This window comes from Mesoplodon bidens, assembly GCF_964165515.1.
Source record: "Mesoplodon bidens genome assembly, chromosome: 2".
In the NCBI taxonomy this organism is placed as follows: domain Eukaryota; kingdom Metazoa; phylum Chordata; class Mammalia; order Artiodactyla; family Ziphiidae; genus Mesoplodon; species Mesoplodon bidens.
Window position 1 is genome coordinate 23,914,503 of NC_138177.1, and position 17,633 is coordinate 23,932,135.

At 36.0% G+C, this 17,633-nt stretch overlaps 1 protein-coding gene and 1 pseudogene across 21 annotated transcripts in view; one reads left to right on the top strand and one right to left on the bottom strand.

The window, feature by feature from the left end:
• CDC42BPA (CDC42 binding protein kinase alpha) overlaps positions 1 to 17,633 on the bottom strand; it is a 323,580-nt gene that overhangs the window by 86,868 nt on the left and 219,079 nt on the right. For all 20 annotated transcript variants that reach the window (XM_081225007.1, XM_081225002.1, XM_081224995.1 and 17 more), the window contains 2 exons: positions 6,348 to 6,595; positions 413 to 518 (listed from right to left, as the gene is read on the bottom strand). In XM_081225007.1, coding sequence (XP_081081133.1) covers positions 413 to 518; positions 6,348 to 6,595 — 354 coding nt within the window. The remainder of the gene's footprint in view (positions 1 to 412; positions 519 to 6,347; positions 6,596 to 17,633) is intronic.
• Positions 1,002 to 2,095, top strand: LOC308612400 (sialomucin core protein 24-like; annotated as a pseudogene). The gene has a single exon. The product of its transcript is annotated as a sialomucin core protein 24-like (transcript).

The window sequence follows — 17,633 nt, forward strand, 5'->3', positions numbered from 1 at the left end:
TTATACTACTTACTATTTGGCCACTTTCCACAGTGTTTGTGTGCATCAGCTTTGTAATTACAAAATAAACTAACAGAGTTCTTTCTCAAGTAGTTTGCGACCAAACAAGCAAAGCCATGACAAAGTAAGTGATTAATAGTAAAAGAGAGATGGAAAGTGAAATAAAGAACAGGGGCTCAAAAAATAAATGGGACAAAGAATAAGACGAGGTAAGCCAAGTCCTCTCTCCAAGAAGACTCCTGTACAGATTGGTAAGATGAAAAATGGCCTGTACACAGAAGCAATCCTTGCATTTAGGAGGAATATTAAATTAAAAAATGTACACCAAATATAAAATTATATCTATAATTGCTATGATAGTGCTGAACATCTAGCATGTATCAATGAATATCAATGAGATTAAACCACTCACCTTATCAAGCTCACTTGTCAGTTTTTTATTTTCTTCCATTAATAACACTTTTTCTCGTTCATACTGTTGTTTGAACTCATTTTCAAATTCTTCCCTTTCACTTTGACTAATACAATGCAAAATATAAAAGGAAAAAAAGGAATTGAATTAAAGGTAAAATAATGGTATCCCAGATTGGCTACTGTATCATATGCCTTATTCTGAAAAGCCACTTATATCTCAATTGCTCCAAATCCCAAACATTTCCCTTAAAATTAGGAAGTCACAATCATTTCCTTTTAATTAATAAATAGATTTGTCTGCTTAATAATATCTATTTTGTTCTTCATTTGAAAATCTGAGGAAGACATCCTAATTATGCTCACCTTCTTCAGTTGTATATATGCTAGACAGCATGGGAAAATGAGGAAGCTAGGGAAAAAGGAGGGTATAGGGACCACAAGACAATTGCTTACACTCAGCTCTAGACTGCATAGAAAATTCAACTTACATTTCCAACTCCTGCCTTCCTTCTTCCCTTCTTCCTTATGTACCTACCTATCTACACATACATACATACATACATACAATATTATAAAACTTATTTAAAATGATAGTTCTAAGGGACAGAACTGATTCACCCTTAGGGGTAAACACAGTTCTAGCGAACTTTTTAAAAACCTCCAAAGGGAGGAGTCTGGGAGGTGGCGCCGCAGGGGACAGAGGGACGGACGCGCTCGAAGGCCAGCACAGAGGCTGCGATACTGGCGCTGCCCCGCCGGCTGCTTTTGGCAGCTGCCTGGCCACGTTCTGCGTGACGAGCGCGGCTCAGAACACCATGCTGGCCCCGAACGTGACTACACCCTCGGCTTTACCGACTACCACTAGGACAGCCCCGGTGCCGCCGCCGCTCCTCCGGGCACCACTCCAGCACCAGAAATCTGTGAAAGCCGCAACAATGGGGTTTCCTGTTTTGATGCTAATGCTGCTAACACTACCTGCTTTTGGATAAAATGAATTCAACAGTTTGTGATTGCAAGGTGGTGAACAGCACAGAATTCTGTCCTGCGTCCACTGCCACACCACTGCCAACCAATTCTACAGCTAAAACCACAACTCTGCCTTCCTCTTCTACAGCTTCCACCACAACTACTACATCAGGTACAACTGATATCACTTTAACTCCGACTTCACAACCTGCGCGGAAGTCTACCTTTGATGCAGCCAGTTTCATTGGAGGAACTGTCCTTGTCTTGGGTGTGCAGGCTGTAATTTTCTTTCTCTATAAACTCTGCAAATCTAAAGAACGAAACCACCACACTCTGTAAACAGACCCGCTAAATTAACAAGAACTGGTGTGTAACTCACTGAAACCAAAATATTATCTTTCAAGATGTCCCACATGGAAGACGCTATTCTAGGATCTTTAATTTTTCAAAGGATGCATATAGGAGCATTGCCCTTGAAGAAAAATCAGTTAAATCGTTTTGCTCAACGGGCATATTTAAAATCTTCTGCATGAATCCTTGTGGCTGTCTTCTTTCATTTTAAATGTCTGCTGCTGTGGGATTACGTCCTCTCTTCTTGACATGCAAAGTGTAACTCTGTAAGTGATGGAAAACATTGTCCTGCGCAGACAACCTCATGACCCTTTTGGCAATTTCAATGTAGTCATTTCAAAGCCTGAAAGCTACATTATTTTCATCCTAACTCAGGATGTGGTTCAGCGACCAGAATTGAGAAGAACGTGCCAAATGAGCGTCAATCAGGTGGATTTTGGGCTATCATTTCAAAAGTGGAATAAATTTATAAATTTAGTATCCTTAGAGTAAAATTTAGTGTTTGATAAGTTATTTTTTCTACATTAGAAAACAGATGCCACACAAGGAATTACATTCCAGATTTAAAGAAATCAATGGAAAGGATACAAAACATTAAAGTGTGGCAGGTTATTGTTCATACTTGTAAAGCACCTTATATCATTGAGAAAATAAAAAACAGTGTCTTAAAAGACAAAAAGACAAAAAAAAAAAGAAACAACAAAAACCTCCTAAGGGAGAAAGGGGAATCAGTTTTGTCTTTTTTGTTTTTTGGGTTTTTTTTTTTGCGGTACGCGGGCCTCTCACTGCTGTGGCCTCTCCCATGGCGGAGTACAGGCTCCGGACTACAGGCTCAGCGGCCATGGCTCACGGGCCCAGCCGCTCCGCGGCATGTGGGATCTTCCCGGACCGGGGCACGAACCCATGTCCCCTGCATCGGCAGGCGGACTCTCAACCACTGCGCCACCAGGGAAGCCCAGGAATCTTTCTTGATTCAGAAGCAACTCCAAACAACAAACAACAATGAAAAAAATATGAAAAATTACAAAGAAGCATCCTTTCAGAAAAAGAAGTATATGAATAAATTGAGTAAAATTTCTATATACAACCATTTTTGTTTTTTCCTATTAGCGTTAAACAAAACTTCTCTCTCATACTGAAACGAAATAAACAAACTCTCCCCTAAACTCTACGTCACACTTCGTTTTCCACTTTCCTTGTCTTCCCGTTCTTTGGCAACCACCTTGAAATCTTGAGAGTTTGACGTATCCACTTCCTCACTGCCTAAATTTTCCTCCCTGTGCTAAAATCTGACTTCTGCTGCCACCACCTCAAAAAAACTGTTGTCCCCAAACCCATTATTGTCCCAACTGTTATTATATCCAGTCTACTGGCTACCTTTGACAGTGTTGTCCATTCCCTCCCTCTTGAAATGTTGTCCTCCCTTGGCTTCATTGATACCCACTTTCTTGATTTTCAGCCTACATTTAGACTTTTCAGCTGTATTGGTGAGCCCCCCACCCCCTCTTTCCTCCAAGTAAATGCCAATGCCCCCAGGTATTCTGTCACAGGTGCTCAACTATTTTTTTTCTTTTTTTTTACACATTTTCCCTGAGCTATCCCATCTATTATACCACCTATTTCAATTATCATCCATTATGCTGACAAACTCTGAATCTACATCTGAAGCTTTTCTGGGCTTCAAATTGCTGACTTGATATCTCCCCAAAGTTGTCTCCCAAGCACCTCAAATTCAACATGCCCAACCCTAACAACAGAAAAACAAGTTCCCAACACCCCACGTACCTTCCCCTGTGATCATACACTCTTACTTATTCTTTTCTTACTACAGGAGCAAAATGTAGCTAAGGTTGCTCTTTGCTTATGCACCCGCTCAAGTACACTTTTCTCCTCTCTGTCCTGAATCATCTACTGGTACTTTCTATCAGATTACAAGCATGGTGTTATTTTTGAGACAAATTTCTCCTCCAGTTATTATCTCGTTGCTTTTATTATCTGCTTGCTCTTACAATTGCTCTCCTTCAAGTCTTTGGATCCATTATGGGGTTTCTGCCCACTACTGTTCCACTGAAATTGTTCTTATCAAAGTCACCAATGACATTCATATTGTTAAACTCAACTATCAATTACATGGTCCTCATCTTATTTGATTTAGACCTCATCTAATTTAACATGTAGACAGACTTGAAAGGCATTCATCATAACACCAAATTTGCACACCAAATTTGCCTGGTCATCTTCCTATCATTCTTACCGCTCTTTCTCTCTCCACTTTGCTGTTTCTTCCTCATTTCCAAACTTCTAAAGATTGGAGTGCTCCAGGTTGCAGTCCTAGGACTTCTTTTCCATCTATATTCATTCACTAAGTGATCTCATATAGTCTCACCCCTTTAAATATCATGTGAATGATAAATACTCCCAGGATTTTATCTCTAGCCCTGAAATCCAGATTAGTCTGTATGATGACCTATTTGACCTGGATGCCTAAAAAGCACCTCAAACATAATTTGTTTAAAATGAGCTCCTGATAGTCCCATCCCCAAAATGCTTCTTCTGTAGTTTTCCTCTCTAAATGGTAACTATATTCTCCTAATTGCTAAGGCCCCAAACTGTAGCATCATCCTTGATTTTACCTCTTTCTTTCTTACCCCATATCTAGTCTATCAGCAAATATCATTATTTTTACCTTTTAAAGAAATTGGAATTCGAACATTTTTCACAGCCAATTCTGCCACCACCCTAGGCCCAATCCACCATTATCTTTTGCCTGGATGATTGCAAAATCCTTCTAAATGGTTTCACTGCTTTTTCTCTTATCTAGTTCAGACTTTTCTTAATCTAGTAGTCAGAATAATCCTGTTAAAACACAAGTCAGTATTTGTCCATTTTCCACTCAAAATCCTTGTCAAAAGGCAATGCTTCCCTGCCATGGTTTTACTGAGAGTAAAAAATTGTAAGTCACTGAACATGACTTACAAAGCCTTACATGATCTGGCTCCCATTACCTCTCATACGTACCTCTCACTATTCTTTCCCCTTAACTCTGCTTCATCCACATTGGCCTCTTTTTTAGTATTATTATTTTAATAGACTTTATTTTTTAGAAAGGTTTTAGGTTCGTAGCAATACTGAGAGGAAAATACAGAGATTGCCCATATACTCAGAGTGGTGTGTTTGTTACTACTGATGAACCTACATTTGACACATCATTATCACTAAAACGGCGCAATTTACATTAGGTTGTATAATGACATATATCTCCTATCACAGTTTCATACAGAGTAGTTTCACTGCCCTAGAAATCCTCTGTACCCTGCCTATTCACCCCATCCTCCTCCCAATCCTTACAACCACTGATCTTTTTACTATCTCCATAGTTTTGTCTTCCCATTATTTTTTTTAACAGACTTCTTGTTCCTCATGTAAAATGTTCTTCTCATACATCTGTATAGATATCTCCCCCACTTTCTTCAGTCCTTACTGAGAAATCATCTTCTCAGTATAATTTTCCCTGGTTATTTCATTCATATATATATATATATATATATATATATATATAATTTAATTTTCTCCCTTAATGCTTCATAGCCCCCATCCACTGCCTTATTTTTTGTTCTTAGAATTTATCATTACCTATATATTACCTATCCTATATCATTACCTATATATTCTGCATTTTACTTATTTCATTTATATTTTGCTTATAGCCTTTCACCATAATTAAAGGAAAGCTCCATAAGGAGAGAGAATTTTTATCTGTTCACTGTTATGCCTCCAGGGCCTACAGCAATGCTTTCACATAGCAGGTTCTAAAAAATTTTGCTGAACAAACAGACCAAACTGAATTAAACTTAGGCTTCCAATGTAAGTTGAGAATGACAATAACATACATTCAGTTACCTAAAACCTAGAAACTTGAGTATCACTGATAATTTCTCCTGCTTCTAATTTCTCATATCTGGTTACCATGTCATCCAGGTTCTGTCTTCTTGGTAGACCTTCTGAATCCATAAGCTTCTCTCCGTCTTCACTATCATATCTAAGGTCCAGCCACCTCATCTCTCACAGCTAGATTACTATCTGCAGTCTGCTCCTTCCAATCCATTCTCTAAACAGTAGCAAGAGTGGTCTTTCAAAAATATAAATATTGATATAATCATGTAATTTTCCTTCAATGGTCTTACGACTATTTTCCTTTCTAGTCTCATTTCTCACCATTCATCTTTCTTTTTATGCTTCCACCATAATGAACAACTTTCATTTTCTGAATGTGCCATGCTACCCTTTTCCTCTAGATCTTGGCAAATTCTGCTAACCTTTGCCTGAACACTCTTCCACAGCTATATATTTCTTATATCTTTGGTCTTAACTCAGAAATAATTTTGTCCAAAAAACCTAGACACACCCAAGTTATCTTTTGTGCCTCTTCTACGAGTATTCCTATACTTATCCCATTTGCTTTCCTATGATGCTGTAATATAATTTTCTATTTACCAATCTTGACTTTGGTCTTCTTGAGGACTGGAATATGTTTATTGCCTATGTATCGCCAGTCCTTAACACTGAAGAGGTATTCAATAAATAATTATTAGAGGAGTAAATAACTTGATTCTTACCTCTCTCTCCTGTTTTTTTCCAATTTGTCTTTCAAAATCATAATTTCTTTGTTGAGAGCAAGTTGCTGGCCTTCTGAATCATGTAGTTCTTTCTTCAGATTTTTAATTTCATTTGCATGTATTCCTTCCCTCTTGGACAATTCTTCTTCATAAAAGATACTTTTCTTTTCCAAATCAGTCTTTAGTTTGGTTATTTCTTGCTGATGTTCTATGCTGCATACTCCTGGTGAGTAACTAATTTGTTTTTGCTATAGAAGTAATAATAAAAGATTAATATGTAAGAATAATAAAATATCAACTAATAACTCTTTCTACAATATAAAGAACTGTTCATATAACTGAATATTATTTTTGTATATTATTACATAAAAATAATTCTTTATTCAGGCTAATAACCTTTTGCCTGCCATATGTTGCCAATATTTTTCTAAGTGTGTATTCCGTTATTGCTGTATTTTACAGTCTTCTTCACACCAAGATTCAATATTTATCTGTATTTTCTGCTGGTACTTATATAATTATTTGTTTTACATTTAAATATCTAATTTATATATAATATTGTTGGTGTATGGAGTGAAGGAAAAATCTAACTGCATCTTATTTCTGATGTGGAACTAATAAAAGGTTATAAATACATTTGTGTCTTTAAAAGATTAAATTGGGGGAGGAGTGGTAGAGCTAGAATGCACAAAAAGAAAAGGGAGAAAGAAGGCTTCTGCAGTGGTCCGGGGAGAAATGACAAAGGTCTAATCTAACATCTTTTTATCTATTCTAGAAAAAAATGATATAGCTCTTCACATTTAGGTAGGGCTTTAAGAAGGGGAAATTTGGTTGAAAGACATCTTTTTAGAAATGAGGTTGAAATATACTCTTGGTATCAGTGAGAAAGGAAAGTGTAATGTCCAAAGGTTCTTCCAGGTAGTAGCTAAGGTAAACAGAAGCATACAGAGGTTATGACTATAAGATTTCCTGAGCTTTTTCCTGAGTAACTTTTCTATTACTTTGTTACATGCTATTTTCCCAGGTGATCCACAATAAAACTTTTAAAACGCAAAGAACCTATAAGCTTATGTTTAGTGACAACAAGGAATCAAGATCTGGAGGACACTGTATCCTTTTTTGAAGTCAGTATTAAGGGCAGGAAAACTGGTAACAGTCTTTGATTTAAAGTCCAAAGAAAACTATGCTAGCTTCTTCACATTTGAGGTCTATAATTTAAAAAAAAAAAAAAAAAAAAAAAGGCATCAATGTAGGCCTGAGAAATGTTTCTGGGATAGTCACTGTAATGTTAACCATTTACTCAAAACTGCTTATGAAGTGCCTACTGTATGCAGGACCCAGATTTTCCAGTGGTTTCTGAGTCAGCCTGACATGCAAACCTTGGCGGAAACTGGGAAGAGCCATGTCAAGTCATGTTCTTGCTCTTATGCAACTCCATGAAAATGGTGCCTAAATCAACATCTGCAGCACTAACCACTTATCATACTACTCTTTCATTTTTCTAATCACCTAAAGAACACTTTTAGTTTGCTGCTCACTTTAGTATAGTTTGTCTGTTGGGATAGCAGTAGATGTACTAGAAGTTTCAAGCAAAAATTACCTTGAAATCAAAACCTCACAAAGATACCACCAAAAAAAGTTATAGACTCATGTCACTAATTGATAAGAACGTAAAAAAGCCAAATAAAATGCTGAAAAACAAAATTAAACCATAGGTAAAAAAGAACAACCTACTGCAAAACAGTAAGTTTTATTACAGGTATTGAAGGTAATTTAATATTAGCAAACATTAATAACTGTGCAAAAATTAAATTAACTCCATGTGATAATCTCTGTAAGTACCCCTGCACAAAAATATTTGATAAAATCTAATACCAATTCCAAAATACTACCTCAAATCCCACACACAAAAAAAAAAGAGTTCAGTAATTCTCTTAAGAAATAACCTCTTTCAAGCTATCAGACAAAATAATACTTTCTAGTGAAACACCAGATACATCCAGGAATAATAACAACAAAAAGGATGTCTTCCATTATCTCTCTTATTTAATATTAGATTTTAGATATTCTAAGTAACATGTGAAATAGTTACAAAACATGAATAGTTGAAAATCATGATCATTTCCACTTAATATAACTGTTTGCTCAGAAAATGCAAATAAACCCACTGAAAAGTGTTGGAATTGATAAAGCTGAGTAAAACAACTGCATATTAGATAATATAAATCACACAGTACTTCTAGACAGTAGAATAAGCAATAATAGTAAAAATTTTCATTGTTAATAAAAAATTTTCATTTGTTTTTAATAGATCCAACAAAAACCACCAGCAACTAATACACACACAAGTAATAACAACAGTGAATAATTTGTTTGAATTATATGAAAAAACTACAAGTCTTCACAAAAGATTTAAAGAAGACAATATAGAAAAATACCAAGTACTTGAAAGGGAAGATTGAATGTACATATGTTCAATGTTTCTTAAATTATCTTCCCTGTAAATTTAATTTAAAAAATTTAAATGTGGTAGGTAATACTGGGTGAGAGATAGAGACAAATGTTCTAGCACACAGGCAAAAATAAACTGGTAAAAATACCAAAGAAAATCCTGAAAAAGCACAAAGAGTAAAGAAGGGGAGAGGGTAATGTTCTTTTCAGATGTTAACATATACTATAAAATTTTTTTAAAAATTTTTTGCCTGTATTGGGTCTTCGTTGCTGCACGCGGGCTTTCTCTAGTTGCAGGGAGTGGGGGCTACTCTTCATTGCGGTGCGCAGCCTTCTCATTGCGGTGGCTTCTCTTGTTGCAGAGCACAGACTCTAGGCGCGTGGGCTTCAGTAGTTGCAGCACACAGGCTCAGTAGCTGTGGCACGCGGGCCCTAGATCACGTGGGCTTCAGTAGTTGTGGCATGTGGGCTCAGAAGTTGTGGCACACGGGCTTAGTTGCTCCACGGCATGTGGGATCTTCCCAGACCAAGGATCAAACCCGTGTCCCCTGTATTGGCAGGCGGACTGTTTTGCTTTTATAAATTTATTTATTTTTATTTATTTATTTTTGGCTGCCTTGGGTCTTCATTGCTGCATGCAGGCTTTCTCTAGTTGCAGTGAGCAGGGGTTACTCTTCATTGCAGTGTGTGTGCTTCTCATTGCAGTGGCTTCTCTTGTTGTGGAGCACAGGCTCTAGGCACACGGGCTTCGCTAGTTGTGGCACGTGGGCTCGGTAGTTATGGCTCACGAGCTCTAGAGTGCAGGCTCAGTAGTTGTGGTGCACAGGCTTAGTTGCTCCACGGCATGTGGGATCTTCCCGGACCAGGGATCAAACCCATGTTCCCTGTGCTGGTAGGTGGATTCTTAACCACTGCGTCACGAGGGAAGTCCCTACTATAAATCTTTAATAAAGTATCAGTGTAATAGATCTCCACCCCAAAATAATTTAATTCAATATGTGAGATACTGTCAACCACTGAGGAAAGCAGTGATTAATTAATGGAATTGAAACCACAAACTAGCAATTAAAGAAAAAAATGATTCTCACATCATACCATTTAGCAAAACAAACTCTAAATGGATTAGAACTAAATATCTTTAAACCCAATAGAAACATCCAGGGAAAAGCAGAATTACTTATTTAGCAAACTCTGAAAAAAGAAGGACAAGCCAAGCTTCGAAGCAATAGAAGAACTATTGAGGAAAATAAAAACAAATCATCTATAATTTGAAAAAGAAACAAGACCAAAATTAAAGGGCAAATGATAAATTGGTAAAACAGTTGCAGAGAAGATCAACAGTACAATTTTTACTATGCAAAGAGTTTATAAGAATTGAAAAGAAAAACATTAAGACCACAAAATTAAATGGGCAAATGACTTAAAGAGCTAATTCACAAAGAGAAAATATGATTAATAAATGATCTACTAAGAAAGCAAGAAATGCCTCTCATACTTGCAAAAATTTGTGGCATGTATCAAGTGCCTTAAAAATGATCTGACCACTTCATTTCCAGGTATCTGTTCTAAAAGAAGTGCATAAAAGGGTCCATGGCAATTATTATACTGCAAAAGTGAAAAATAAATACAGTCAGCTTGGGGGGATTGGTTCCAGGTCTGTCCACCCTCCATTACCAAAATCTATGATCGCTCAAGTCCCATATATAAAATGGAGTAGTGTTTGCATATAACGTACTCTCAGATACTTTAAATCATCTACAAATGCTATGTAAAAGTTACTAGGGCATGGCAAGTTCGAATTTTGCCTTTTGGAATTTTCTCCCCCACACCACCCCAAACAATGGGCTCTCTGTATCTGCCTGGAAACTGTGGATATGAAGGGCCAAGTGTATTTAACAGTAGGAAACTGGCTAAGTGGATATTCTTCTATAATCATTAAAATTATGTTTGTGACAATCACATAATAATGAAACAGAGAAAAAGCTTATATCACACTCTCAAGTGAAATATAAGGGTTAAGGGTTGAATTGTGTCCCTCCAAAATTCATATGTTGAAGCACTAAACACCAGTACCTCAGAATGTGACCATATTTAGAACTAGGGCTTTAAATACTGCATGATCTGACTTATGTGCAGAATCTACAAAAGTCAAACCCTTAGAAGCAGAGAGTAGAACAGTGGTTGTGAAGAGCTGAGGGGGTAAGGGAAATGGGGAAATGTTGGTCAAAAGGCACAAATTTCAGATATGTAGGATAAATAAACTCTAGAGATCTAATGTAAAGCAGGATAACTACAGTTAACAATACTGTACTGCATACTGGAAATTTGCTAACAGAGTGGAGCTTAAATATTCTTAGACAAAAAAAAAAAGGAAGGAAGGAAGGAAGGAAGGGAGGGAGGGAGGGAGAGAGGGAAGGGAGAAGGAAGGAGGTAACTGAGGTGATAGACACGTTAATTAGCTTGATTGTGGTAAACATTTCACGATGTATACATATATCTAAATATCAGGTTTTACACCTTAATACATACAATTTAAAATTGTCATTTGTACTTCAAAAAGCCTAAAAAAAAAGAAAATAGAAAATAGGGTCTTCACAGAGGTAATCAACTTAAAATGAGGTCATCAGTGTAGGCCCTAATCCAATATGACTGTATCCTTATAAATAGAAGAAATTTAGATTCAGAATCACACACACATTGAGAACATCATATGAAGATTAAAGCAGAAATCAGGGTGATACATCTACAAACCAAGGAACACTAAACACTGCCAGCAAACCATCAGAAGCCAACTCTGCAAACAACTTGATTTCAGATTTCTACTGCCATAATTGAGACAATAAATTCTTGTTTTTTAAGCCACCCAGTTTGTGGGTATTTGTAACAACTGCCCTAGCAAACTAATACAACAGGGTAAAAAAACTCCTGTGGTATATGATCACAACAATTGGAAAGTACTTTTTTTTAAAAAACAGCCATTCTTAAGTAAAGTCAATAGGGGAGAGGGGAGGTATATCTAACGGGGAGGAGAGGGCCCAGTGGAAGGAAGAACCATAGAAGGAAAGATACCCACAGGAAGTTATATCTAAATTGAGACCTGAGCGTAGAATATTGCTGGCAACATGTACAAAAGTCTAGATACTAGAGAAAACCTGATGTATGAGCAGGGAAACCCAAATAGTAAGTTAAAATCTCGAACAGCAAGGACCTTATAAGGTAAAAGCTATGTTACAAAGTTTGAGCCTCTTCTGTAAAACAAAGTGGTACCATGAAAGGATTTTAAGCACAAAACTAAAAGACTTTAAAACTACTATTCTGACTACAATATGAAGAACATTTTTTTTTTCAACTAGGGGGAAAAAAAACCCAGGAAAACCAGACAGAACATTACATATTTATCCAGACAAGAAATGATAGCTGTATTAATGTTTAAAAAACAAAATATTAACCAAAAAAACAGCTTTACTAAGATATAATTCACATACCATACTATTGACCCATTTAAAGTGAACAATTCAATAGTTTTCGGTATACTACATTAATTATTTTAAAGTGGTAAAACATATAGTGGTGTATAATTCTTTTTATATATTGTGGTGGTGTATAATTCTTTTTATATATTGTTGGATTCAATTTGTTAATATTTTTTGAGGACTTTTGCACCTGTGTCTATGAGGCTTTCTACACTGGTCTGTAGCATTCTTTTCTTGTAATGGCTTTGTCTGGTTTTGGTATTAGCATAATTCTTGCATCATAGAATGAGTTAAGAAGTATTTCCTCTATTTCTATCTTCTGAAAGCAACTGTAGAGAATTGTCATGATTTCTTCCTTAAATGTCTGGTGGAATTCACCAGTGAATACATCTGGGCCTGGTGCTTTCTGTTCTGGAAGATTATTAATTATTGATTCAATTTCTTTAACAGACAGAGCCGTTTCAGATTATTTATTTCTCCTTGGTTAGTTATGGGAGCTGTGTCTTTGAAGGAATTGGTCCATTTCATCTAGGTTATCAAATTTGTAGGCAAAGAAATAATTGTTCATAGTATTCCTTTATTAGCCTTTTCATGTACATGGGTTGCATACTGATGTCCTTTCATTTCTGATACTAGTAGTGTCCTGTCTCTCTTTTCTTTTTTTCTTTGTATTTGTGTTTTATTTTACAATCAAAGGTTTAAAGATATAGCAGAGAGTACAGCAGGCAAAACACAGATTAAGCATATTCTGTGCAAAAATATTTACCACAGAAAAGAGAAGAAAAATTTTAAAAGAATTATAGTGTGAAGGTAATTATAAATATATGAAATAATATAAACTATATTGATAGGTAATTCCCCTTCTTTTCAAGTTTCCAAGGGAATTATTAAATTTATATAAGGTATTCAAACTTGTAAGTTTGAAAATCTGTTTGAAAGACATTTTTACTGGAAAAATATAAGTGACCAAATTGTCTCAAATCAACAATAAAATAAAGCACTGAGAAGCTACTATGTAATAACAAAGAATGTGTTACAAGAGAATTTTTTCAGATTTCAAGGAAGAGTTTATTTCTATGAGCACAGAGAAGAAAAGAAAGCTTTACTCTACTTTATATAAAATTAAGATAACCCTGAAACAAAACTTGATCAAAACACCAAATAATAAAACCAGACTCATCTCAGTATATTGATACATTTAACAGCAAAAATTGTTAATAAAATGTTAACATTTGAAATCCATTGCTGTATTGAAATTCAGTTATTTATATGAGCAACTGATTCCCAGAATGTAAGAACAGTTTCATACTAGAAAACTTGTTAATATGATTTCTCTCAAAAATAGATAAAGGGACCCCTTTTTTTCTTAATTAGCCTGGATAGAGGCTTATCAATTTCATTGACCTTTTTAAAGAATAAGCTTTGGTTTCAATGATTTTTCCTATTGGTTTCCTATTTTCAATTTGATGGATTTCTGCTCTAATTTTATTATTTTTCTTCTGTTTACTTTAGATTTAATTTGCTCTTCTCTTTCTAGTATCCTAAGGTGGAAGCTAAGACGATTAATCTTAGATCTTTCTTCTTTTCTAATATATGCATTCAATGCCACAAGTTTCCCTCTAAGCACTGCTTTCACTGTATCTGACAAATTTTGACAATTTGTTTTCTCATTTTCATTTAGTTCAAAATATTTTAAAGCTTCTCATGAGATATTTTCTTTGGCTGATGTGTTTTTTATAAGGGTGGTGCCTTAATTCCAAGTATTTTGGAATTTTCCAGCTATCTTTTTGTTACTGACATCTAGTCTAATTCCATTGTGGTCTGAGAGCAGACAATGTATGATTCCTGTTCTTTTAAATTTGTTAGGGATTTCTTAAGGTTTGTTTTATGGCCCAGAACGTGGTCTCTCTTGGTGGATGTTCCATGTAAGCTTGAGAAGAATGTGTATTCTGCTGTTGTTGGGTGAAGCAGTATATAGATGTCCTTACATCCGCTTGATTGATGATGGATGTTGAGTTCAACTATGTCCTTACTGATTTTTTTGCCTGCTGGATCTGTCCATTTCTGATAGAGGGGTGCTGAAGTTCCCAACTATGACAGTGAATTCATCTCTTTTTCTCTGCACTTCTGTCGGGTTTTGCCTCATGCATTTTGATGCTATGTTGTTACACGCATACACATTAAGTATGCTACATCTTCTTGGTGAACAGCAATTCCCTTCTTTATTTCCAAAAACTTTCCTTACTCCAAATTCCACCCTGTCTGAAATTAATATAGCTACTTCCACTTTCTTTTGATTAGTGTTATCATGGTATATCTTTCTCCATCCACTTGGGGATATTGTGGGTTCAGTTCCAGACTACTACAAAAAGGCGAATATTGCAATAAAGTACATCGCATGAATTTTTTGATTTCCCAGTGCATATGAAAGTTGTATTCACACTATACTCTAGTTTATTAAGTGTGCAATAGCATTATGTCTAAAAAATGTACACACCTTAATTTTAAAAATACTTTATTGCTAAAAATGCTAACCATCATCTGAGCCTTTAGCGAGTTGCAATCTTCTTGCAATAGGAACATCAAAGATCAATAATCACAGATCACCACAACAAATATAATAATGAAGAAATTTGAAATACTGTGAGAATTACCAAAATGTGACATAAAATCATGAAGTGAGCGAACGCTGTTGGAAAAATGGTGCTGACAGACTTGCTCAATGCAGGTTGCCACAAACCTTCAATTTGTAATATCTGCAAAGTACAATATAGCAAAGCACAATAAAACAAAGTATGCCTGTACTCTTAATCTAGACACTTGGCCTCTGTATCCACGAATTCTGCATCCATGGATACGGAGGGCTGACTGTACTACACCATTTTATATAAGGGAGTTGAGCGTGTGCAGATTTTGGTATCCCTGGGGTATGGAGAGGGCATGGAACCAACACCCCATGGATACTGAGGAACAACTATATGTGCCTCTATACCTAAAGTGGGCTTTTTAGACAACATATAGTTAGATACTGTTTTTTGATCCAATCTGACATAATCTGTTTTGTAATTGGTATACTTAGACCATTGACATTCTAAATGATTGTTGATGTTTTTTGATTAATATCTATTGTATTTGCTAGTGCTTTCTATTTATTGCTCCTTTCTTTGTATTTATTTTTGTCTTCCATATCTTTTCTGTCTTTTGCTGTTTTTTTTTTCCCCCTTGTTTTTGGCCATGCCGTGCAGCATGTGGGATCTCAGTCCCTGACCAGGGATTGAACCCATGACCCCTGCATTTGAAACACAGAGTCTCAACCACAGAACTGCCAGGGAAGTCCCTGTCTTTTCTGGTTTTAATTAAGCATTTTATATGATTCAATTTTCTCCCCATTCTGAGCATATCAGTTGAACTCCTTTTTTAAGTGACCATTCTACATTTTGCAATATCCATTTATAACCAATCCAAGTCCAGTTTCAAATAACACTCTACCACTTCATGGATAGTGCAAGTACCATAAAATGAAATAATCCTAATTCCTGCTTCCTATCCCTTGTATAATTGCTGTCATTCATTTCAGTTACACATAAGCATACATAAGCATATTTATATATACATGTAATCAGACATAAGCATATATATAAGAATATATAATTGAATACATTGTTGCTATTATTGTGAACATTTCATCTATTAGATTAAGAATAAGAAAAATAAAAGCTTTTATTTATTTTACATTCATGTATTCCTTCTCTGATGCTCTTTCTTTCTTTATGTAGACCTGAGTTTCTGACCTATATCATTTTCCTTCTCTCTGGAGAACTTCTTTTAACATTTCTTGCATGGCAGGTTTACTGGCAACAAATTCCCTCAAATCTTTGTCTCAGGAAGTCTTTATTTCCCCTTCACTTTTGAAAGCTAATTTCTCAAAGTAAAAATTCTAGGTGGGTAGGTTTTTTTTTCTCAACACTTTAAATATTTCACTCCACTCTCTTCTTGTTTGCATGAAAAGGAAAAGTCAAATGTAATTCTTACCTTATATTTTCTACAGGTAAGGTATTTTTTAACCTCTGACTGCTTTCAGGATTTTTATCTTTATCTATAATTTGAAAATGGCATGTCTATCTAGGTGTAATTTTTTGGGTATTTATCCTGTTTGGTGTTCTTGGAGCTTCCTGGATCTGTGATTTAGTGTCTGACATTAATTTGGGGGAAATTTTCAGTCATTATTGTTCCAAATGGTTCTTCTGTTCCTTTCTCTGTTCACCTTTTAGTGTTCCCATTATACGTATGGTACAACTTTTGTAAATGTTCCACAATACTTGGATATTCTTTTCTGTTTTTTCACTTTTTTCTCTTCGCTTTTCAGTTTTGGCAGTCCTATTTTGATATCCTCAAGCTCAGAGATTCTTTCTTCAGCTGTATCCAGTGTACTAATAAGCTCATAAAGGGCATTCTTCATTCTGTTACAATATTTTTCATGTCTAGCATTTCTTTTTGGTTCTTTCTTAGAATTTACATCTCTCTGCTTACATTGCCCATTTATTTTTCCATGCTCTACTCTTTCATTAAAGTCCTTAGCATATCAATCACAGTTGTTTTCAATTCCTGGCCTGATAATTTCAACATCCCTGAGTCTGGTTGTGATGTTTGCTCCATTCTGTGTTTTTTACCTTTCAGTATGTCTTGTAATTTTTTGTTGATAGGTGAACATGATGTACTGGGTAAAAGGAACTGCTGTAAATAGGCTATTAGTAATGTGGTTGCAAGCTGTGGTGGGAGGGGAAGCGTTCTATAGTCCTAAGATTGGATATCAGTATGTCACTGAGCCTGTGCTTCTGGACTGTGAACTTAAGACAACCTTGTCAGTTTTTCTCCCCCACTTACCTGTTTTGACAGGGTGACTAGAGTGGGCTGGGGCTGAATATTTCCCTTCCCTCAAGTCAGTTAGGTCTGATAAAACCCCAGCAAGTTAGATTCTGGTTGAAGAGTTTCTCCTGAAGATAGACCTTGTTAAGAACAGAATGCTCTGGCACATTCAAAATTGTTACCCCTATTGTACAAGGGCATAGTACAAGGGGATTTTTCTCTGATATTCACTGTGAAAACCTTGTAGAGCTCCAGGATGTAAAACTGTTGAAACTGTCAGGGCTCCCCAGTGACGAGGCTCCCCTGGAATTTTTATCTCTCAAACTTGTCCGCACTGAGCCTCTAGCAATTTTTCAATAACAGTTCAGTTCTCCCTACACTGGTACTGATTTCCTACAAGGGTTCCTGATCTCATAAGTTGTGATTCTCTCTATGTGCCTGTCACTCTCTCTCAGTGCCTGACCCACTGGTCGGACAGCAGTTGGTTCTGTGATAT